The following is a 25,949-nucleotide window of genomic DNA, read 5'->3' on the forward strand; positions in this document are numbered from 1 at the left end:
TCTGAAGTCCAACTCATTCCACAAAAATGACAAGTCGTAGGCTTTTTCCGTGCAGTGGTATTCATATTTGAGAGGGGGGTAGCATTTGCGATGCGCATCCTTTGTACTTGATTGACCGTGGAATTGAGTTCGGATTTACTTGCAAACATTTTAAATTGATTCAGAGTACCCATTTCGATTTTGATTGCAATTGCCAAAGCTTTATCAGGTTTTACCCTTTTTTAAGCTCTTTTTGAATATCTTCATTTTGCATGTTGGCGATGAAAACGTCTCTGATAATGGTATCTCCTTTTTCTCTTCGGTCACAATTTTTGGGAAAGTTCTTTGAGATGACCGTAGAATTTTTCGATTGGTTCCCCCTTCTGCTGTTTTCGCGTGAGAAAGACATACCAATCAAAAGTTGATTATGAACTTGAATGAAAGTTTTGTTTAGAATATCCCAGAGCTTCCTTGTCGAAATTTAGTTTAATTTGGTAGTCGAATTCTGTGAATTGAAGACTCGTCGGCCTTCCGTTCCGAGAGTCAAATACATCAACGAGGAGGCTTTCCGATCACAGATTTTCCGGGGTTTATCTCCGCACAGTACACCTACAGCCTCAATGCGCAAGCAGTTGTTTTCCATGCCGTCCTTTCTTATTCATTACGAGTACGTCGATCTCGTTCAGATTGTGCTGTAGGATTTTCAACCGCATCTTCGTAGGCGGGTTCATGAGGTAGGACAACATGCTCTGGAGGGTCGACCAAGAGAAGATCCTCTATAATCCCTTCACGAGCAAGAATCGCAAGTTTAAGTTGTACTCTCCAATACTCACATCAAAGAGGGGGCTCTAGAGTTGCTTTCTCCCAAAAGGGTTGAATTCGGACTGGAGATTTGCCATTGTCCTTTATTGCTGACTGCGCCAACTTATGGCTTAGGTTAGCTATTTGAAATCGATTAGTAGTTTGATTACACTATATTGAATTTATTGTGGAATCGCAGGGCGAATCTTGAATTATGTGTGTTTTACTAATTTTGCTAGATGGAATCGCAAGGCGAATCCAGATTAAGTTGAACTTGAGTAACTGAAGATCGATTACAGAGACAACTTGAATTCAGGAGATTAATCGAGATTATGATTACTTAAAATAAAATAGTATGAACAAACTATGAAATAATTTAGTAGACTAGCGGGAAAATAATTATATGTGAATAATAAAAATCATCATAACCTTAGTTATAAAACGCATTATATAAATATTAAAATAGAGGGTAATTTATAATTTAGTACATGTAAGAGTTTCAATATATATTTATGTATCCGTAGGTATCACATGCTGTTACCGTTAGAGATAGTACAGCGTTGCTGAATTGTTTGATTGAAATTTTTTTGGCTAAAATTTTTGATAAAATTTTTGAAATTCAATCTTTTTTCAGATTTGTCTCGATATTTATACAAAATGCATCGTTTTTTTTATTAAAATTTGAAGAAATCCACGCAACAATTGGTCTGTTTCGCAAACACTTGAAAAACTTGGTCGATTTGCTGGGCGCACGAAAAAATTAGGGTGAGGTTCGACAATATCATGGATTCTTAGAATCAGAGACTTTGCGGTTTTTATTTTGATGCTGCCTTTTTCAAAATATTTTGCTTTTGTTTTTTAATGTTAATTACATACAATACTTTTTATTCACGGCTCCGTTAATGATCGCTCTAATTTACGTCAATTTGAGGCCGAATGTAGAGATAGTTTTTTTTCAGAGAACCAAAGGGTTTTTATGGCTTTGAGGAAAAGTTTTTGTAAAACTTAACTGAATTCTTATCTTTTGCCTTCAATTGTTACTCTTTTGGCAGTCTGAATATTAAGTTTAACCACTCATAGATCTAAATTTCTTCCTCAAGAGGTGCACGTGGACCTTTTCTATTCATTTGGTTGTTACCTAATGTCTCTTATGTTATTGAATGTATTTGATTTAGGGAAATTTCTGTGATTTTTTGAACTTATTTTCTTTAAGAAAATCAAATTTTCAAATAACAAAATATAAAAAAAAACGTTTGTTTGCCTTTCATGGACTCATTTTTTTTCCTCTAGGAGCTTATTTTTGGTTTTTTGACTTTTTGTAAACCAATGGGTTTCGATATAACGAAAACAGAGAAACTTTTTAAAAATGTGGCTTAAAAAAGTTTCAACAGAAGCAATATTTTTTTATAAAAGGGACAGATTTAATTTCAGGTTTTATCTTTGCGCACTTAAATCAGTTTTTCAATTTCACTGCATCGTTTTGTTACATCGATTGATTTGCATATCACAAACCATAACCGAATTAATAAATATGTTATGCCAAATGAAAGAGAAAAAGAGATTATTTTTCCCAGTGAACGAGAAAAAGACTAACAAAGATAAAACATTCCGTTCATCGTTTTGCTGGTTTCACTGACTTCTTTAACAAACAATTATCTGTGTGTTCTTTGAGGGGACAGAGAATACACTACAGAGAACTCGCCAGTTGAAGGACAAAACCAAAAAAGGGGTTTTCTTTTTCAAATATCTTGAGTTCAGAGATTTACCTTCATTTTGATGCTTGCTCTGCGTATTTAGCTGTTTGTGGATTAGCAGCATTACTTAACGGAAATTCTGCCGGAGTTCCGTACAGGTTTTCACAAGATACGCCCTCAATCAAAACAATTCAAATGACATTTTAAATTCAGGGTAAGTTTGTAAGATGGGGTTCTTCATCAGGGGAACATCAGTACCTGTAGGGATATCATGCATAGTCTTATATCTTTTCCAGAAACAACAGCATAAATGATTTTTGCATAATCATTTCGAGGGTTGTTTTGGCTTCGGTGGGAACCCGACCATGGTGAGGAACTGGGTGCGAAAGTGAGCACTGGAGAGGACGTAGAGAAAGAAGTTCATTGAGTTGTTGGACACCGCAGGTAACTCCTGAAAGGTACATGGCCAATTTTCAAATGCTCTAGTAAGTACTGAAAAGATCTTAGAAAATCTTATGAGATCTTACAAGATGATCATCGGGGTTCTACTAGGGTTTTCCTTTTGTGAATTTCCCTCATTACCATATAAAAAGCCAACTTTCACGTCGTATTCCCCTAACCACATCGCTCCCTCCCATACATTGTATATAGGGCGAGTACAGATTCTTTAAATTGAATTAAAGATGTTCTCACTCCACGTGTAAACAGAAAACACTCCTAAACATCTAAATTTTTTGGTGACTACCTTGAAGAAGTTGACGAAGTCGCGGATAGCGAACTTCTCAGGGGTGTCGACATTCATCATAGTGGTTGCAAAGACAGCGATGCTGACTCCTGCATTGGTGATCATGAATGCGATGGACACAGTCAACAGCTGCATCGTGATCTCACGCTCCTTTTTAGCCACCGATGAACTCGCTCCTGAAAAGACGTGAGCATGTCATTTCCTTATATTTAATTTCCATCTCATGATTTTTATCTTAACTGTTGGGGACTGTTAGGGTTTCTATGCTTTGGAAGCTGGCTTTTGGTGGAAAATTATTCCTCTAAAGTGTATAAACTAAAAAGACATACCAAATTAAATTAAAATGTATCAAGATGAATAGCGAGCAACTTTCAGTAGTGATATCAAATATAAAACAAATTCATATTATCGGATTAGGCTGTACTATGGTACAACATTCTTTTTCGGATCGTTTTTGTCCATTGTAGAGTTCTGTAAATTATAATAGCAAATACTAATTTTGTGTCCTAAATTAAGGCTTTTTTTCAGATTTTGAGCAAATTCACGGGAACCAAATCATTGCATAATAAAAGAGAAGGGGCAAAAATCTCAAGTCAACGTGACTGGATGACCTGAAGCAGCACCGGAGTCCTTTTTGGACTGTCTGAGTTTGTATATGATGAGTAGGTTTGATAGGAGGATGGTGGCAAATGGGATTGAGAGCATGAAGAGGAACATGGCCAGATTAGCAAACAACACCATCTGCTCCTCAGAGAAGTAGTCGAAGTTGAAGATCTCGCAGAACTAAAACAAACCAGTCACAAGGAACTTGATACTTCTTAACAAGATCTGAACTCTCGCACAAGGTTTATTAATGAAGCCTTTGCACTGTTTTGCTAGTAATTGCATAGCAACTGTCCCATCCCACGACTGGCGACATGCGACCCGCGACCTCTTACAATTCGCGACCTCCCAATTTTTACCAATCAATGAAATTCCAACTACTCTCGCTCAGCTATGCATTCACGATAACTCTTGACCTTCATTTACAGGATCTTGAGACGCATGTAAAAAATTACAGCCTTGTACATATGTTGGAGTTTTTTTCACCGATTTTTTTTGTATCAGATGTTATCAAGATATCTCAATTTTCGTTAAATCGGTATGAAGTGTCTTAAATAAAATAGGAGTCAACTTGTGTGATCTGAACTTGTGATTTTGATTCCCATGACAAATCTTAATTATGACGCCTTTGAAAGATCTTGTTCAGATATGCTTTCAGGATAATGTGCTTTTTACTTGATCTTGTTGAGCTATTTTTTTGCAACATATGCAAACATTTTACACTTTTGTGCCTCCTTGGCGTACTTATACCAAGGGGTTCTTACGAGATGCCTCAAGTTTCGTTTCACCGGGATGGCATATCTTAGATGAAATTAGAGGTCGACTTGTGTGGTGTCTCTGACCTCTCCATTGATGTCGAATAAGAAGAGAGTGGGCCAGCAGACTGCAGCTGCGAATGCCTCAGCAAGTATGGAGAGTATGATGGCAATGTATGGCTTGCTCTTCTCTCTGTACAGAACAGGAAGCCACAGAGCAGTCAGTCTGTCCAGGGTGAACATTGTCAGCACGTAGTTGCCTAGAACGCCACAAGCGAAACAAGAAACATTCCAAACAGAAATAAAATTTTAATAGCCCCCAAAGTGAAATGGGTGCCCCAGTCAAGACCATATGGTTATCTTGCAAGATCTTGCAAGAATCTTGCAAAAAAATGGTTATCTTGCAAGATCTTGCAAGACGAATGATTATCTTGCAAGATCTTGCAAGATGAACGGTTATCTTGCAAGATTCTTGCAAAAAAGCAAAGACCTCAAATAATGGGTAAATAAATTGATGAAATCAACCATGTATGTCTAAAACGTCGCTGAATTGATTTTTTTTATCGAAATTGATGTGCATTTGTTGCGATAACATATAACGTTTTTCACTGGTAAAATAGGTACATGCCAATCCATCTTCATTCAACCCAAGAAAACAGAAAAACAAGAAATATGAAAGAAAAAATCAAGAAATTTGAAAGAAAAAATCAAGAAATTTGAAAGAAAAAATCAAGAAATTTGAAAGAAAAAATCAAAAAATTTGAAAGAAAAAATCAAGAATACTGAAAAAAGGAAATGAAAAAAGAAGATTGAAGAACACCTTTTCTGATGCTATATTTTAATAATTTTCTGATGTTTTTTATTAAATTGATTTTGTCGATGCGCAGAATATGTGTACATTCAAATATTTCAACTTTTTAAGAGTTTTCAGTCTAAGACTAGGTCTCTAGGATGTAGGACGTTTTTTTGCCGCTAAAAATGGTTATCTTGCAGGTCCTTGCAAGGCGAATGGTTATCTTGCAAGATTCTTGCAAGTCGAATGGTTATCTTGCAAGATTCTTGCAAGACGATGGCTATCTTGCAAGATCTTGCAAGAAAATCTTGCAAGATCTTGCAAGATAACCATTTGATTTCGACTGGGGTGGGAAATGACTAGAAAAAGTATTGTGTGCAAGGATGTACCGAAATTATTCAATAAACTTGAAACACAAATTTGTTTTCTAAGTTGTAACAAAAGTTGTAACAAAAATTATTTGCAACAAAGTCGGACTAGTTTTTTTTCTAAGTGATGAATTCTGTTGTGATTCTTCATAGGAAAAGTAGAGTGGCGGTGAAAATTATGTCTTCACAAATTCTAAGTTACTTTCTCCTAGTTAGTTTTAGAGGTTTCAAGAAAATCCAACGCATTTTGGAATAGCTCAGCCCAGTGGAGTCAGCGGTCTGATCAGAGACCAAAATCATCTGCATGCATCTGCACGTTCGTCTGATCAGCATTCAAGATCTCGATAATCTCAACATTGGAACGTTGCAGAAAGTTAATTAGCATTTGATGAAAAATAATTAATCCCGCACTGAATTTTAAACATCAATCTGTACTGCTGTGAAATAAGAGCTGCATGTCTTAAAATCAATATGTTTTACATCGTTTTTTGGCCTGGCAGTAGTTATTTTGAATTACATGGTAGCAGCCAAAATCACTAAAGACAATACACCCGGTGGTGTGGATCGTATAGCGAGAAGCAAGACTCGAACACCCTCGAAATTCAGGATTTCATCGTTGTAAGGTCAGAAATTATTCTTTGACTTTAGTCACAAATCGAGCAATGAGTTGTCCAGCAAAAATTGTTTTAATCTCTAACCACTCTACAAACGACAATAACTTATTAGAGGGCCAATGATAACTACAAATAAAGAGTGTAAGAGACAAGACAAACAACAAAATCAAATAAAAAACCGACAATACTTACGACCAAAACTAAGTGTTTATTCATGTTTTTTTTTGGAAAAGTTCAATCAAAATAGCATAACATAATAAGTAAACTAAACCAAATGACTTGCATTCCACAAGAAAAGGTATGGAATTTATCTTTTTTGAGAAAAATTAACAAGAACACAGAAAACAAAAGTGCAAATTTAAAAAAAAATACGTCCAGACTTTTTTTTGGGAACAATTATAGTCAAATTCATGGAAGTAATTAGCTATCAGCTAAAATCATTCAATGAGTTCATTTACACATTCATACAAAGCAAATGAGATCTTTCGGAATGTTATACTACTGCAAAAATAAAAAAAATAGAGGCAAAAACTTAAAAAAATCAATTTTGTGAGGAAACAATGTCGAAGCCTATAATATCAAAATAAATTTACTAAAAATATTGATTATAATCAATTGCGCCTATTTCAATGCCATTAATGTGATATGTGACTTGTATTTGATGTGCCATTATTGTGATGATCGGACAATACCGCAAAAGAGAACGGGAAAATTTGACAAATGTCAATTGGAAAATGTCAAAAAAGAAATTAAAAACATTTCAAAACTCATAGAATCAACGCCAGGAAACAAACGATTAAAAATTAAAACATCAACTACGATCAAATACATCAAATACAAATTCACTTGAAAAAGGAGGCGACCTCTCTGTTCAACGACAATACGCGAAAAATTTGCAGAATTGAACGTAGCAAATCTAAAAAGATTAATAATCTGTTTGAGACCGTTAGTCATAAAAACCGTCAGCTTTCAACTAAAAAAACGTAAAAAGTTTAACTTGTTATTGTATAAGTGTCCCATCGTTCTTGTCATTAGGGATACTAAGTCAAAAGACTAGACCTTCAGAATGAAACCAGGCTGAGCTCAAAATTTCGCAAACAATTTTATGCAAAGGGTATTGAAGCCAGAAAACCATACGCTTTTTGCTGAAATTATAAGGTCTATTTGTTGGTCTTCTTTTGTTCATATACTTAATCTGTCAATAATCGATGTTTTACTTGAAATACTTTTGGGCTGTAACTAACATAAAAACGAAATTTTAATTTATTTCAAAAAATTTATAAAGCACCCCAATTCAACTCTAAAACTCTAAAACCAGAAAAAAACCCTTCATACTCTTGTTGCTTCTCCATTAAAACCAAATTGTACCAAATGTTACCGAATTGGCTATCTTCAAAAAAAATTCATTATATCAAAATCAGTGATGAATTTTGGATAGTTATCCAGTTTTACTAACAAAAAATCCTTATGTATCAACAGAAACCATCAGATAGCTTCTCTAATAGCTCCCTAGATACCGCAAAAAACGTTTGATTATATAGTCTTTGTCATAAAACTACAAAAAACTTTTAATTCTGGCAAAACTTCAGATTTCAGATAAGCTTTACAGAAACTAATTGTCGGAGCCATCAAAACTGCGATCTTGACTCATAAAACACAATATTGTTTCATTGGACTTTTTTAGAACATTAAGTGACCTGTTAATTGTGGAATTTTTAAAGGAAAAACAATTTTATGCAATTGGGATTTTAAAAAAGCAAAAATAAATTTATCCCAGATGGAGTCCGAATTCTTTTTTATCGCAAAATCAATGATGCGTTCAAACTTAGCCTTGCTAACGCTGCGTTGCTATTATAAAGCTCAATTGTTCAAGTATATTTCGTGATAACTTTTTTGGCACTCGAAAATCTTAATAAATCAAAGAAGCTAGTCTTTTATAAGATTACGAAAAACGTGATTAAAACAACAGACGATAGGCTAGCGTTCACAAATCTTTAAAGAGTCGTAACTCCTCGGAAAAAAAAATTTAAAAAAATTAACTTGAAATTCTAAGCTTGACAAGCTTTCTAATGATACCACTAACAATCCTGTACGAAGAATATATCGATCGGCCAAAATTGACTAAACAAAAAAACAGTCCTTTTTATAGTTCCTCTCCCCCACTAAAGTGGGTCGGAACAAAAACAGAAAACTTAATTGACAATTAATTCTGAGAAGTCCCTCGTTTTACTAGATGCGGTTTTAATAAGTCTTATTGCTCGATTAGCAACTACATTCATATCTCGTCTTGTTAGAAAGCTTGTTCTAAAGCTCTAAACGATATCAACAGATATTTATTAATGAACATAGCAAAACCGAGTTCTTAGTTAAATGAACATGTTTTAGCAAAAAAAAAAAACAGGCACAAGATTTGATTATCATCTTTGTCCGATTGTCTTCGTAACAATGGAAATCTTGCTAACAATAAGCACCGATTCAGAATTGAGTTCGGTATGTAAAATAAAAAAACTCAAAGTCTGAGAAGCTTGAGAAAGATTCTTGCTAGAATGTTGCCCTCGAAGGTCATCAAGTAAAAACGAACACTAACTATTTTGTAGAAAATTAAAGAGCCCTTAATAGTTTGTGCATCTGAATTTAAGCTGAATTTAACCTTAAAAATGTTTTCCCCCTGAAATTGAATACATCGCAAAAGGAAAATTTTGCAAAATTTCGATCAACTTGTTGCTATAAGCGGCACTGACGTTGAATTTAAAGACTCGGACATAATCGCTACATCGACAGTACATTTTGAAAACTTTGTCGACTTCAAAAGCTAGAATAACCGCAAAGGTACAACAGTAAAACAATCAATGTTACATAAATGTCTCTTAGTGAAAAAAACAGACACTTGACTTATTCGAACGTGTCCTTAAAGTTACCATAGCAGATTCAAAACCTAAAAATTGTTGATGCTTTGTTTCATAGTTTTGTTTGAACTCATTGTGTTGAGGAACTTCATACTTTAATGGCCACTAATGATGGAACAAAAACATTGCACTGCTGAAAAGTCAAATTGGGGTCAAAGGCAAATGCGCCATCATTAACTAAATTTTTGATACTGTGTGTCCCTATATTCGGGAATTGGGAAAATCTGGGAGAGAAAGCGTTCATATTTTTACAAAAAGTCTGAGAGAAGTGATATCGCGCCCATTAGATATGTCAGTAAGAGGACTTGTGCGTTCAAGAAGCAGGATTAAAGTAGCTGATAAATTGGTAGGGAGTCCCACCCCGGGAACAGACAACTTTCAATTAGTAAGATCAAACGAGAAGAAGATGGAGCGCTAATGTCAAATCAAAGGCAATTTTTATCAACCTATGAAATTAAATTGACAGTTCCTTATTGGCTGGCGTTATCTTCTCTCTTGACAATGACCTTCCATGTGACAAAGCATTGAACGTGTGGCACATCATGTTACTAAGCATGCATAAATGGTAAACAGCTGAGACAAAATTTAGAGAAAAATGCGAGAACAAACCTGGGCAGCCACAATTTGGTGAGGAGAATTGTAGGACACGACCAAGATTGGAGTGTAGATTTTAGTAAAGGTTTTATTGTAAAAATTCGAAAAAAGAACAGGGATTCAAAAAATTGAAAAAGAACAAAGATAGTGGCATTTGTATCTGAAGAGTTTTCTGAAAATCAAAAGAAACATATTTCAACGAAGGGAGGCTGAAAAAAGAAACATTATTTCAAACTATTTGATAAGAAAAAAATATGAAGAGAATTCAATTTTTCTGAAAAATTTTTTTGTTTTCCCCAGGATTAAACAAGGAGATTCGGTAATGTGCGTTTGCAAAAAATGTTCCGACCATGGTCATCTGCATTTTTGGCTTAACTGTCTACCAAAAGGGGAATAGAAAGAAAATTCTCAAAAATTCAAATATTGTTCGAAAAAAATTGGTGCATGAATAAAAAAATTGCTTCCAACTACAATCATTTTATAAAAACAAATTGCTACATCAGGGGGCCGAGAGACCTGCCATTATCGAGACTACGAGACAAGACAAACAAAAAGTCAAATAGCAACAATAAACTTTTTCATACGAAATTCGATGTCCATATTTTTGAAAAAAAAACAAAACAGGGTCAAATAAATTCTAAATTGACGAATTGAAATCGTACATCAACAAAAAAAAAACTATGGAACTAGTCACTAGTCCTTTATGAGACTATGTAACAAGCAGTATAATAAAGAAAAAAAAAGGAATTTAAAAAAATTACATTCACGTTTTTTTGAAAACAAATAATTTCAATTAGAGAAAATATTTAGTTATCATTTGAAATTTTTGATTAGGTTAGCGTTGATCCGAGCCTCAACACTAAGACATTGACAAAAAATTAAGACGAAAAAGTAAAAATTTATTGAAGCTTGCAAGAAAACGGTGTCAAAGCCAAAAACCATAATCTAACCCGTTTTATTAAAAAAGATGTAATTGCACATTCTTTGAACGTCAACATTCGGATATGTGACCTCTGAACAATGAGAATAGATAACAACAAGAAAAGAAAGTCCGAAAGGGAAAAGTTAGGAAATACAATTCTCTTTTCGAAAACAATTAATTTCAAAGCCAGAAAAACACAGATATCAATTAAAATTCTTAAGTAGGTTCTTGTATGCCTGAAAAATTGAGATCTTTCACTTTTCAGAATATATCATACGTGTGCAAAGGAATGATAAATAGACAAAAAAATTTGTAAAAATTATAATTTTGCAGACAAACGGTATAGAAGCAGTTAAAACAAAGAGCAACGCACTAAGAATCCTTGATAAGTTCAATTTTGTTTTTTTTTTTATTTCTTGACTTCACTAACTCACAATGTGTCGTCTACTTATCGAGGTTAGGTAAAAAAAACAGAACAAAAGAGAACAGCAAAACGCAAATTTGTGAATTACTTTTAGATAATCTTTAAAAACATTTGATTTCAAAGCCATAATAACTTCAGGTAGACCCAAAATCCGAATGTAATATTTCACCTGTAAGGCAACTTGTTGTTGCTCACAGTAAACTACAATTTGACCTAAGGAAGAAAAAATGTGAGAAAGCTCAAATATTCAGTGCTTATTTTAAAATATTTTTTCGAAAGTTAAAACGACCATAAGTTTTCGACGAAGAAACTAGATATGTTTGCATCAAGCTCCATAGAGAAAATTGTGGACCGTTCATTAATGAACCTTAATTTGAAATGTTCATTTCTATAATTATTGTAATAACAGAAAAAACTGCAAAAAATTTCTTAAAAGTCATCGACTGATTTCAATCCGTTTTTTGGACTTTAAAAGCAAAGACTAGACCTATTCCTGCCGTTCTTCAGTTAGAAGCACGTAATTGTTCCGAATTTTCTCGATATGGATAATTTGACAAAAATTGTCCATTTATCAAAAATAAATGATAAATTTTGCATCAATATCGGGTTAAATTAGCGGAAAAGAGGGCAATAATTTAATCAAACAACACTCTTTTCTATTCGTGATTGATGCGTGCACACAATTCACAGATCGACAATAGATATTTAATGAACAACTTGAGAATTCAACTTGTAAGGCTAGCAAAATTAGCAAAAAATGTTGTGTAAATATACGAAAATTGTGAACAAATATTTAACAACAAAAATATTGAACAAATGTTCACAAATTTTTAAACTTTAATAACTCGGAAGAGAAAATAAACTTCTAAAAATCATTTTTGTTATATTATATGCTGGAGGGGCTTTCTAATGACACCACTCACAACCCACTACGACGAATTGACTGAACAAAAATCCCATTTTAGTATATAGTTCCTCCCTCCCCACTAAAGTGGGTCGGAACAATAAATCGATTTCATTAGCAGCGGGATGAGCCTAGCTTAAAATAGCATTAGAAAGATCTTTCTTTGTTTAAACGACTTCATCTGACAAACAAAAACTACATGGGCTGTTGGCTCTGAAAGCTTTCGGTTAAGATTCAACGGCTCGACAGCAGAAGTGAATAAAAAATACACCCCAACCCGCTCCTCACCCCCAATATAGGACCTTACTTATTTTATAATTCATCATTTTATAATATTATATATTCACTGCAATGGCTACTGCCGCCTTCCAATAGGCCAGGCAAAAACTACGCACAAAGCAAGAAAATAATAGTTTTCTTTGTTCGCACAGTTTTATGAGACAGTCCAGGGAAAAGCCCCTGACTAATTAATTGTTTTGAAATTACGAATGATCTTACCTCCGATAGTGGTAGTCCAAGAGTACCATGCAATACCTTTGCACACATATCTGTTGATGATCCGCACATCTATTCCAAAGATAGGCAGTCCCATTTCCAAAATGCCATCCTACAACAAACATCCCAGGATGAAATCCGCGACCCAAGACAGGTATTGGCCAGACCGACCATGCCCAAGACAGGCATTGGCCAGACTGACCATACCCAAGGATAGGTATTGGCCAGACCGAACAGACTTTGGCCACCATTGGCCAGACTGACCAGACATTGTCCAGACCATTGGGCAGACTGAACAGACCCTAGGCCAGACCGTTGTCCAGACCATCGGCCAGGCCGTTGTCCAGACCATCGGCCAGACCGTTGTCCAGACCAATGGCCAGACCGAACAGACCCTAGGCCAGACCATTGTCCAGACCGTAGGCCAGACCATCCGCCAGACCGTTGTCCAGACCAATGGCCAGACCGAACAGACCCTAGGCCAGACCCTTGTCCAGAAAATAAAGAAAAATCTCAATAGTTGGTTTTTTCAATCAACTTGATATAATTTTCGGACATAATGATAACACACAAGTTTCGATCGGTTGGATCTGGCCACTGGTCTGGCCTAAGATTGATTCGGTCTGGCCCGAAGTCTGGGCAAAGTCTGTATGGTCTGGCCAATACCCATCTCTTGGTCTGGCCGTTCAGACCAGACCAAAATGTGGGTATTGGCCAGACCAAACAGACCAAGACTTGGGTATTGGCCAGACCGAACAGACCGAAATATGGATATTCGCCAGACCGAACAGACCAAAATTGCCATTGGCCAGACGGAAGGCTCGACCCAAATATTTTCCAGACCATTGTGGACGGTTGCACCGGACCCACCTGTCCGCGACCCAAGTCGGTCTGGTCAAAACCTGTCTTGGGTCGCGGACTTCATCCTGGGATCGCATCATCATCACACCAAACGCAAAAAAATATGTCCCAAGCCATGCAAAACAGTTATATATAGTCAACAGAAAGCAAGCAACCTTGCCTTCGTCACATTATTCATGTGATGTAAGAAAAAATGAAGAGCAACCCCTAGGAAAAACATAGGAGAGCCAAGAACTTGAGTCTAAATATGTCGGTTTAGGTGAAAAACGAAGTAAATGAGCTATTACTTGAAGTGTAGAAGCCAGTTGAGAAATAAATTTTGAGACTTAGCAAAGAACACTTTTTTGTTAGCAAAAAGAACAAATACGAACAGAAAACGACATAAAATAGCAAAATTTTGCAAAAAATAGAAGAACTACACTTCTACGCATTAAAAATCTGTAGCTGCTACGCAAAAAATTCTCATACAGAAGTAACGAACAATTGAAGCTCTCATTGATCACAGAAAGCAAACAATTGATTGAACAAATTTAAAAACTTCAATATAAACAAGCTGCTCAATGCCACACCAGCAAGATTTAATAAGTTGTTTGGGGGACAATAGCAACCACAAATCAAAGCAAAGTTTTGATAAACATAAAAGGCGAAAAGTTGAGAGAAACGCAAAGAATTAGAAAAATCTGGGATGGAGGTTTATCCAATTTGTGATCCCATAATTATACATAGTAAATTAACTCTTCAAAACATATCTATAAACTTAAGGGTAATAACTTTGCAAACCTATTTCTACTAAATGGATTAAAAGTGTATATCAAACCCTCTGCTAAATCCTCATTCCAAGTGTTTTGAAAAGTTATAGTACTATAATCAAATGCGAATAATTATAATGTAAGATTGTTTGCATTTCCTCTCTAAGATATGTGACATTTTATAATAGTAATGGATGTTTTTTATCCAAAGACAATAAATTGATGACTTAAGATGGAGAACTAAACGAAGTCCTCAATTAGACTAACTAAATAATCTACTTAATCTTCAATATGCTCAAAACAAGATCGTAGATGGCTTGAAGAGCTCGTCGTTATTCACTCCATGATTCATTTCGACGAGAACTAACCAACTTTCATTGGTCGTTAGGAAATTGCGCGTCTACCTGGTTTACCTTTCGAAACTACACAGGTTAACTTAAAACGCCATGTCTTCAACGAGCAGGCAGCCCTGATCTCAAAGTGGCTTCACTATTCAGTCTTAATGAAGGAACTTGAGCAATTACTTCACTCGGATATCAATAGTCTTGATGTTGTCCACGACCTCAGTGCTGTCCTCCGGGTTCGTTATTTGACCTAACCTAATTTTTGAATTGTTGATCGTTATATTTAATGTTCACTCAAATAAGTTTTAATTTTAATTAATACTAGATCTAAGTGCTTTGGTTAGCTCTTTAAGGTTGTGATGTGATGTTACTGAATTTTCAAAAAATCGTGAATAATTCTTTTAAAAACATACGGAAATAAAATAGATATTACCTAGTGTTACTGCAGATTAGGTTCCGGTTCTCGTAGAACAACTAGTTTAAGGTTTTTGTGAGTTCCAAGCAACATAATTCATGGTCTATGCTTAATAGATACAGGTTTCAGTTTCTACTAAATTAAAAGAGATGTCCAAAAAAATTGTAGAGATTTTGCCATCTTAATTCAGCGAAGAGTATATTCACCAGAATACACAAATTTTAACAGTTGTTATAAAATTTAGCACTTCGACAGAGATCGGCTAGCTCACTCGTCGACCCAAATATACTCCACAAATTTGACTATGACAACAATACAGTTAGTTCCAAGAATGATTTTGGTTCAAAAATTGGCCCAAATTGAGCCGTATTTATTTTGTTGATCTATTCGAGGTGAAAACTGCTGGTTTTCAAGTTTCTATTCCTTTTCTACCAGTATCAGAATTTGATGGTAGATCTAAAATTGAATCTTTATCAGAATCAATACTTATTTATTGAACCGTTCTCATCAATTGAAGTTTTATCACCTTTAGTATCTTTGTACAGTTTCGCTTTTTGTTTTAGATTAATTCAATGTTAGTATTGTTTTTGTTCTTTTCCGAAAACGCTTACCTGGAATTTTCCGTTCCTACAAAACGTTATACAGTTTCTCCTACAAATTGTTAAAATCTGTTGAAATTAATGTTCCTTAAAATCATTGAATGCTATAATCAGTTTTCAAGCCGAAAAAAATTTTATTAGAGACCCATTAAACCTATTGAAAAATAGGAATGGCGCAAAAAAAGGTAGTACCAATTTTTCGAAATTGTTTGATAATGATGTCATCCAAAAATTGACAATCGTTGCATCAAGAACTACACTACAAAAATTATTTAGGCTAACATGATCTTCAGTGAACTCTAAAATAGATGAATGAAAACACAGGAACATACGAAACAAAAAATAGCTAAGAAATACTACAGTTTCCCTGAAAATTTATTGTAACCGTGAATATGAAACCAGAAAAAACAAGCACACCTGAAAAATGTTTTCTTGACTTTATAACAAAAAACGTATAATGCTATGAGAACGTTCAAAGAGAACAACTCAATGTACATTGTGCATAAGATGAAATTGACATAGCCTGAAAAAAACTCAACTTGTTCAACGTTTACTTGGTTAGAAAAGTGAAGCCCTGAGGAACAAGAAAAAAGTGGTCATTAAAAAGTGAAAAACGGTTAAAACGAATACTCAGATTCATATACTAAATTTAGTCAATCCTGGTTGAGGAATATTCTGAAAATTATCTATATTACCCGCTACAACTATTTCAGAAATTAGCCAAAAAAACCGTTGAAAAAGTTTATTTAATAGAATTGCATTGAAAAGAGATGAGATTAATGAAAAAGTTGAGAAACAGTGAGTTCTTTAAGATCGGCACATGCAACTTATCTCAGCGCATGATAACTTTACGTGAGCAACAACACAATCAGATGAGCGTTTAGATCAGAAGAGCCCAGTTATTCAATTCACCATAAATTTTTGTTAATTATGTTTTTGTGAAAATTGAAGAGACCTGAAAGACCGCAGCGGTGTCAGCTACAGCCAGACACTTGATATATGTGGTTCCAGATGTCTTAGAGTCCAGTCGAGATGCAGTGAGATATGCGAATACATTGCCAGTGATTCCGATGACAGCTACGGCAAAGGTGACTGCTCTCACTGCGATGATTCCAGTGTAGTATCCACCATGCAGCTCCTTCGCCAGCTCAGCTAGATCGTCCTCCTGTGGATAAAGAGGGAAAATGAGATCAAAAGAGGGAAAATGGGGATCAGATGAAATGAGATCATGACCCTCGGTCCACTGATAGATCTTATGCTTACAGAGCACCCGGTAAAAAACAACCAGGCGATAAAAGCTGAAAGCAGTAGAATTTATTAATGTAATCATGAGTTTTTTTTTGGAAAAAATGCTCTAGAATATTACAGGAAGAGAAAGTTTCGCCAAATTTTTTGTCCTAAAATAGCGACCCTATCTTAGCAGCATGAAACGAAATTTGGCAGGATATTTTTTATAAGAAACAGTAAAAAAAAAGAGTATAACCTCATATAGAAAGATGCACATTAGGAATGCATCGGATTCAATTGTGTTGCAAAAAACTGTAAAACAAGACACTGAAAGCAGAGGAGGCCAAACTATCAACATACACTAGATATTTTGCTAATTTTCTGCCCTAGCGTAGCGGCCCTAGCTAGATTTGCAATTATTTTAAATCGAAATTTTTTGCAAAACTAATACGGCTTTAAATAGTGGCACAGTAGGGGTCTACTACCTTCTATGAGCTTGATAGTCCTCAGCTGCTTAACACCAGAGGAAAAGAAAGAGGAATATTAAAATTTCCTTCTGTTTTCAAATATTGTGGTGAACATTGACGTATTTTATACTATTTTTCACCATTACACTAAATTGCTTCCATCCGTTGATTTAAAAAAGCTGTACCAAAAGCGTTTTTTTAAAAAGCTTTGGTTGAGATAACGGTAACAATTTAAACTAAAGATTAGATTTATTACAATAAGTTTCAAATTTCATGGAATTTCTTAGCCGCATTTTTTCTTTATCAATTTTGCTGTTTTTAAAATATTAAATACCTAAATATTAAATAAGTAAAAATTTGGAATAAATCAATTCATGCAGCGTTTGAGTATAGTATAGGACGGCTGTTACAGCTATACGCTGGTAAGAGTATCTATTTCAAAAGGGAAATGAATGTTGGTCAATAATTAAAATCTTACAACTAGAATTGATTAGATAGAATTAAATTTTGGTTGACTTGGCGGTTGACATGCCCTAATTGCTCAAGAATTATATATTTTTAAGAGAATGAACTGTCAATCTAGTTGGTCGAATCAAAATCTAGTTTAATCAAAAAAGAGTTCACCAAACAAGTCATTATGAGATTAGATTAATTGCACAAGTTGTTTTTAGATTAGTTGCACACGGCAGTAGATCGGTCTGTTTAATAACTTAACTTGTTAAAGGATCATTAGAGTGTTCAAAAAATTCTTTAATCGAATTGTTCAGAATTGTACTTACGTCAACTATCCCCAATGTTGTCGAGTTCATTCTTCACAAAATGAAAATGGGTGTTTCTATTTTACAATTTTGAATCCAATTTCTGTTATAGTTTCTTGCCTGTAGCAGCTTAGATGCTGAAAAGATAAAGTGAAAAAAGGATAAAAAGTTAATTTGAAATATGAAAAAGCGATGATCGGTCCATTTGAAGCAGCGGAGAAGAGGTAAATTGGGCTTTCAAATTACTTTTGAAGCGCGCTAGCTCAATATAACATTAGGTTTGATCAACTTCAGATGGTTTCGGGGAAAATATCAATTGTCACCTTTTCCCTCATTCCGCCTTTTACCTATTAAATGGCGTGGAAAATGCGCTAATAGAATTAAGACCACAGTTAAAGGCAAACGCAGCGGAGAATTTTCTCCCCTGATTTGCTTCTGGGGGTATTTTAAAGTATCAATTTCGAGTTTTGTCTAAGTACTCTAATTAAGCGGACCTTTCTAATAAAAGCAGCCCAGGAAAATTGAGTTCCTTGGCTGGTAAAGCACATCAATTGAAACGCTTTTTAGTTATCTTAAAAATGAAGACCTCTAATTATTTATGCACCTTTCTTGTAAAATCGTTTTGGTTTCTGAATTGTCAAAGCACTTTCTGCTGCCCAGGACTTCAGTATAACTTCTTCATATACATATGCACGAAAACTAATTGATAGTGCTTAATTTAATATGAAAAGCACCCATTGTCTTTAATGAGCTTAAACTCGTCATTTCTATTATTTTTGACGCTTCTTGATGGAATTGTTTTCTAATTTTAGCACATTTTAGCGCAATTTCAGTTCCTTGAGTGAATTTTTTCGCAATTAATCAAATTAGTTGCAAATATAGTGCGAAGAAAATTGGTAGAAGTAGAATAAGGTAGAAGAGATAAAGGATTGAAACAGCACAGACTGTAAGTGAAATGGTGAGCGCAAAGTAAGCCGAAGTAAAGGTAAGCCGACATAAAAACAAGCCGAGAGTTTTATAATAGTTATGTAATCTATCACAAATAATACATTGTTAAACGTTACAATCAACACTGCGCATAGTATTAAAGTGCATAATGTATTCCAGTGCACCAAAGAAACAAAAATACGTCAATTTCTAGACATCTAGTGTGTACGGGCCTCAGCGGGCCGCGGTCCATGGCCATGCTTCTCATCCGCTGTGGGATGTAATCCGGAAACTCCGGGCCGGTTATCTCGGTGAAGCCGCGACGCACTGGCCGACCAGGGCGAGTTGAAAAACTGGCATCCCAAAATTTGGTGCTTTACCACCACCGAGTGAAATACCACCATTTGTACTAATAACGATAAAACACTGCCGTCATCAACAACAATCAGAGTACATTGGGCAAGCTGTCAACAATTTTGGAACGAACGAATGAAGCAGTTGAAGATGGTTTGAGTCAGATCAAATGCTTGCAGTCTTCTCTTCTTATGATTTTTTATTTCATCTAAATTCCATTTCCTATATTGTTGAACATTTTTCAACCAATGACTTATTGCTAGCATCTTGCTTAGTTAATTCGGGGCAAAAGTTAAACAAACAACGTCCTAATCCTGCGGCTATGCCGGCAGCTCACTTAATAAAGTCGGGGCTGAGCTGTAAGAAACATACGAAAAAACACAAGCAGTTTACACAGTTTTTATCTCTCGGAAAATCTTAATCGTTTAGCGTCATTTTCAATTCAGAATTTTCTCTTATTTTCCACATTCACTCCGATGATATCTTTATCACAGCAAAGTTAAGTTATACAATTAACGACCTGATATAGTGCTATGATGCTATGTTCAGTGGTTTTAAAGTTCAGGTTAGCATAGCACTTTTTACGGCTTTTTATTTTTCCTCTTTTACTTTACTTTATGCTTCTAATTGATACAATTTTGTTTTTTGGAAGTTCAGTTATTGAGTGTTGACTCTGCATTTTTTCTTACCTTCCCTCATTTTTTTAACGAGTATTAACGCTTACGTACATGAACATAATTAAATTTTATAGGACTAAAACAGCAAATTGTAGCGCAGTCCTCAAATTCTATGATCAAAAAAGACGCAGTAGTTCAACCCCCAAAACAAGCGTAGCCATAATTTTATTTTTTTTTCATTTACACTTCCTTCACTCATTAATTATATCTCCATGTCAGGCCTTACTTCATGAATTATTAATCTTAATTAATAACCTTTTCTCTCTTATGAATACAAAATTTTATTGATATTTTATCACGAATGGAAAAACGACGAACTAATCATCAACTACTAGGCTAGCCAAGAACAACTAGAAAAAGAAAAAAGCAGAAACAGCGGAAGTCCTTCCCGGCGCTTGAATGGGCTCCCAGCAACAAGAGCAATCAATTGGTTCTAAAAGAAAAACGCTGTAAAAACAGGAGCTCAAACTCATCATTCCAAAATCAAACTATCTCTTTTAATTTTTGATGTCTTAAATTGATTGAACTTGATTTTACATACCTTAAAAATAGTGACCGTTTAAAAATGAAATACCAAAACGGTGCGGGAAGAATTTATCTATCATAATCAACCTGCAAAATAAATAATAAACCTAATTTTATGCCTTCAGATGAAGAGGTACAAACAACAATATCAATGAAATATTCTCTTCAGCTTGCCTGTAGACAGTAAGAGAAACATATGATTATGACCAGGAAGCATGAAAATCATGAACGAGTATTTTGAAGTGAAGTATATAAGAGATATAAAAAAAGTAAAATTAGCAAACAGTTCTCGAAGTTATAAAGAAAAAACAAATAACATAACTTCCTCAATTCAATCGTCATCAAAGTTGTAGCATCTCAGTATTGAAAGGAATGGTTATAATTTTGCAAGAGATTAGTTATGCTACTTTTAGGCTACACTTGCTATATTAGGTAATCTACACTAGCTAACGTTTTTCTATCTTCCCATTTTGTTCCCTTTCCCGTTTTTAAACTTAAAGCCACAGAAAAAACAAGAAGATCAATTTAATTTGTTGAATTGTCTGTTTTCAACAAAAGGCAGTTTATTTTTAAATGAAAAAGAGCAGAATAATGTCCAAAAGACATCTAAATTGACATCCATCCTAATTATGACAAAAATCACTAGCGCAAAATTACAATGAGGTTAAAAAAATAAAAAAAATTGTCGTAACTTAAATGATTGCACTTAAAAAGATTGAAGCTGATTTTATATTCTTTCAGTTTTACGGTGGAATTAGCTGTAAACATCTTGCTCTTTATAAATTAATGTTTTTGGTTCCAGCTTTTCGACGAAAAAATTAAAGTTCTCCTATAAAATAGGGTCTATGGATTTCAAGAAAACTATTTTCAGTTTTAGTTCTTAGCCTAAATAAGTGACACTATAGGTTTAAAAACCGAAGTTTGAGAAAAAACCCCAGAAAATTTAAAACACAAATCTTAGCAAACAAAAATTTGGGATTATTGTCAATTGTTTGATGGAAAATTAGACATCGGGTACTGATTTCAGTGGTCAGTTATGAACTGTTAACGACTAAATACCATCAGAATCGTATCAAAATATAAAGTGTTTATCGCTGGCGAATCAGAGTTAAGAAAAAAATGTATACTGTTTTTTGATAGACTGATTGCTCGACAATTTCTCCATGTGTTAAAATAGGGAATGAGTGTTAACGTAAATTCGCTCAGACATTGCGTAAAGCCCAATAAAAAAACGTGTATTTTCAGGATAAACTGATCTCACGTTTGGTGGTGATAGATTAGTATTATTATGTGATAGATTAGTATTAGTATTATGATAGATTAGATATGGCCCGAAAAACATGGCCAGCTGCGGTAAAATATATAATCTAGAATTAGCTTATATTAAATTTAGGTTAATTGAACGGAAAAAGTTAGTGTTTTCAGTTTGTCAGACAATCAAGTTTTTCGCCAATTCTATACTTTGGTACCTCTATTTGTTGAGACATCAGCATCAGATTTGAATCAGGAGTGTCTGATCTTTTACTGTATTTAAAACTTATATACAAAGAACATTGAGGTTCTTAGCTCTGATCAAATCATTTCCATTGCAAACTACGCTTAAATGACATATACCATAGAAATTCCTTGCTTCCTCGAAAGGCTGAAAATGGTCGAATTACAGTGGTATCAGAGGCAAGGTCTGGAAAATATTGTCGCCACAAGCTAATGAATCAATATTTTTTGAGGAAAGAGGAATAGCCATCAATCGCAGCATCAATTGAAATACTGAGGACAAAAATTGTATATGCTTAATGATAATAAATTGAAAAATGCTCCGTCAATGAAAGAAAAACGTAAATAGATATTTGAGGTCAAATGTCAACCTAAATGATCTGATGAAAAGAAAAATTTTTTTGATGATTGATTTCTTGTTTATATTCGCACAGCACGCGTCAGAAGTGCTATATGAAATATGACAATTCCTTCAAGTGCACTGAATCTGCGTTTAGCTATCAGACAGGCATAACTAAGAAAAATAATTGCAATGAAGAAGTCAAATTTGATAGAAAACGTAAGTCCCTTTAATGATCAATACCTGAGATTCGAGTTTTTCTTACAGCAATTGCAGCACCAACTCTATAGAGCATCATAAAAGCCTGAACTTGATACTAATACTACAAAGATCATAAAAGAATCTTTAAAAACCATTGCAAAATCATTCAAAGAAATTTTTGAATTCATTAGGGATTTATAAATGATCTTAGTATTATTACAAAGAGTGTTGATACCCGGGATGTGTTGGTTGTGGAGAAGTCATAGAGACCTTTTATGTGCTCAGTTTTGTCAAAGTTCAATGTCTGGACGAAGTTGGTTTTATAGGAGATTAAAATCTGCGATTGGTTCCGATCAGAAGGTAAACTTAACAGAATAGAAAATAGGAGGCACCTGATACTCGACATATTGAATTAACTTTGCGTAAGAGAGCTCTTCGACTCTAGGATAAAATTATCAGTCGGTGCAATCGATTGTTGAAAATCGATGAACTTAAAAACCAAGATTTCAACAATTGTATAGAAGAGACCATGCAAATGATTGTAAACACACTATCTAAATAACATCATCGACTGTGGAAAATGCTTCAATCCGAACAATTGTTCATAAAATTTTTGTAAATTTATTCCTTGAGGAAAGTTTAAAGCAAATTACAAAAAAAAATTATTTGAGTTTCTTTTAACATGTAAAACTTTTATTAAAAATATGGTCAAAACTTCTGACTGTGAATTCAAACAAGCATAATTTTGGTGTTCTTCTAACTAATTTTTAAGTCAAGACTGAATAGTTGTTCAATTAAATCAATTCATATTATCTCATTCTGATGATATTGAGCACCTGCAATATTTTAAAAATAAGTGTTCTGGTTAATGCATCGCTGCTGAGTCTAATTTGTGTTTGGAAGTGTCGTACAAGCTCACTCTACAAGAGCAAACTGTAGTCATTCGCGCGCGAATCAATTGAAATAGATTGGAATGCGGAATCGCGGAGCGAATCAGGCTTATTTGACTTGTGAATGCCTGACTGAATTAACATAGTGCTGATTCGCGGAGCAAATCAGGCTGATTATTATTCGTGAACGCATTGCCATTCGCGGAGCAAAAGAGCTAGTTTTCCAGAAGATTTTTTTCGCCTGGCAAATAGAAACCATGATTTGGAGGAATGAGTTACAACTGATTACTACGAGAGTTCTAACTTGATTGAATAAATTAGCAGCAGTTTCAAGACTAGAAAACCAACACAAAAAAGTAGGAGCAATTTTAAAGTGTTTCAATCACGGATAGCACAGAAGTAGGAACAGACTTAAACAAGGAAAGTATTGAGGCATGAACAATTAGGAATAGAAACATCACATTAAAAAGCATTTTATGAATAGAGGGCAGATTGAACTAGAATTATGAATGGAAATTAGCAAAATGAAGGAAAAATTAGCCACCGAATGATAAAAAAAAGAATGATAAAGTTTGTATATGTATACATGATAACCCCCCTTACAAAGAAAAATTAAGCTTTGTTTAACTACAAGTTAGCTACTATTTGCAGCGTGATTAAAACAACTTCGAATTGGCTGTCTATAGGCGGATTTCGCACTGCGAAAGTTTTAAATCCTTCCACAACTGTTAATGGCCTATCCACTGGCTCTAATTTGGATGTGCTGCGCTGTGCAATGGGGGTGCATGGTTGGTTTAATCGAATTTTCTTCGGGACAGATATTTTAGCAGGGAATGAGACTGTTGAATCGTCTTTCTCAGGCTCTCGTTTTGATCGTTTACTTCATCTCGTCTATGCTGGGATGGTTGTTATTGGATTTTCTGGAGCGATGGGGCTTTGCGTTGTTGGTGGATGAGGAAATCGCTTTACGGTCACGTGTACTCGCAGGGCAAGTGAAACGTTTGATTTCATTTACGACATCGAATTATTGTTGTCTGGTCAACTGCGGTAGCTTATTTTCTTGTCTTCCTCTAATTTTATTCATCAATCCGAGGCGTGCGCAGTTCTCGTGTCTTCTGTCACTCTGCCCGCTGGCGGTATTGGTCTGCGATCTCCATAGATCTTCAGAGGAGTGTCGTTTTTGGCCTGAGTGCCGAATTTAGCCATGTGCAATTTTCTGACTGTCACCTTCATTTTGCCAGTTTTGTTGGTTACAAAAGTGTAGCCATCCTCTTTGACCACTGTCAGACCAGGTTCCAAAACCTCATAGAGTACTTGAAGGGACCTCTTAGACCACCAGTGTGCTGGGTTCTTTTGTTGAGCATTACCAGTAGGGACTCTTCTGTCTTCGGAGTCGGTCGCCACTGTCCTACTAAACAAAAAAGAATTCATTTGCCCTGCGTATCGCTGATTTGCCTGTCTTCTAAGTAGTTAATTGCATTTATCTTCTTCGTCTCAATCTCTGTGTCTCTTCTGGTGGAATTGTCGCACTTTTCTGCCGTTAGTTCACAATGTTTTATTCTGAACAGTTATTAATAACATTTCATATGACAGCTTAGAGTGCTTTTATTACAGAGCAGCGTGCTTGGGCGTCTTCTGAAATGAGCCTCGATTGGAGAGATTTTTAGCGTTTTCTGTTTGCAAATACGTAGTTGGTAAGTTATCGAGTATATGGCGCTTTTAAAATTGAAATAGGAACTGGCTGCTTCTTTAATCTAAGTTTCATGGTTTGCGTTAAGAGCTCGCTTAGGCTTATTGCTCTGTGGCCTATTTCTCTGTGGTCATTGATACCACTTCAATAATATTCTTTTCACAACAATTGCTTATTTTTCTGCCTACTTAAAATCGAGCTTGATTGAAGTGAATTCGGAGCGATACACCGTGTAGCAGAACATAATTCTGTAGAAACCTATGTATGCTATTAGCGTCAGCTTGTTCACGTATTTCCGCTCAGCGCAATTTTGACTAGCGGTTTATACAGGCTATGAAAATTAATTTTTGGTTACTTTCATTTTTAATGGGGCCGGTAAAGTCCATATGTATCTCTTCGTTCTGTTCATTGCACTTTTTAATAGGAAAACATTTTGTTGAGATATTTTCAGGTTTTAAATTTTTACATATTTCAATTCAAGTTACGCATTTGAGAAATCTACACACAAGATCTTGGTTAGTATAAGGTCGCCGTCGTAGTAGATGTTTGGATCCGTCATATCCTACCTTCCGAGTTGAGTGCTCTGAATGACATCGATATACGCAATCTTGATTGTATGCGATATTTTTGTGCGGTCATCGATATAAGGGCAACCTGACTACATATGCAGGTTGCAAAAAATGAAGTGGATGTTTAGGCTAATTTGTTGACCGCGTTCTTCGTTTCCAGTGAGTGTTCAATCGCGTACCTCTTTGAGGATTGCATCCTTCATCGTCAAACTGGCCAGAAATTTTATCGTGAAAATTTTGCTCAATATTGGAATTGAGTTAGGTG

The 25,949-nt window shown here is 34.9% G+C and overlaps 2 protein-coding genes across 2 annotated transcripts in view; both read right to left on the reverse strand.

Moving 5' to 3' along the window:
• Positions 1-14,046, reverse strand: part of LOC142348944 (large ribosomal subunit protein P2-like) — a 67,908-nt gene extending 53,862 nt beyond the window's left edge. Inside the window, exon 1 of the mRNA XM_075400399.1 lies at positions 14,035-14,046. The gene's annotated coding sequence lies outside the window, so the exon portion shown is untranslated. The remainder of the gene's footprint in view (positions 1-14,034) is intronic.
• Positions 2,694-18,244, reverse strand: LOC142348928 (uncharacterized). The gene is made up of 7 exons (XM_075400398.1): positions 18,039-18,244; positions 16,521-16,730; positions 12,601-12,709; positions 4,665-4,837; positions 3,831-4,002; positions 3,220-3,395; positions 2,694-2,925 (listed from the first exon to the last, which is right to left on the reverse strand). The coding sequence occupies exons 1-7, from the start codon at positions 18,066-18,068 to the stop codon at positions 2,800-2,802; spliced, it is 996 nt and encodes a 331-aa protein (XP_075256513.1). The 5' UTR covers positions 18,069-18,244; the 3' UTR covers positions 2,694-2,799.
• Between the last annotated feature and the right edge of the window lie 7,705 nt (positions 18,245-25,949).

Source organism: Convolutriloba macropyga, chromosome 1 (assembly GCF_964194025.1).
Source record: "Convolutriloba macropyga chromosome 1, txConMacr16.3, whole genome shotgun sequence".
Lineage (NCBI taxonomy): Eukaryota > Metazoa > Xenacoelomorpha > Acoela > Convolutidae > Convolutriloba > Convolutriloba macropyga.

Coding starts and splice junctions, on each gene's coding strand:
- LOC142348928 (XM_075400398.1), bottom strand. CDS start 18,068: ATGAACTCGACAACATTGGGGATAGTTGAC. Junction 16,731..18,038: donor CAACATTGGGGATAGTTGAC/GTAAGTACAATT, acceptor CTTTATCCACAG/GAGGACGATCTAGCTGAGCT. Junction 2,926..3,219: donor ACTTCGTCAACTTCTTCAAG/GTAGTCACCAAA, acceptor TGTACCTTTCAG/GAGTTACCTGCGGTGTCCAA.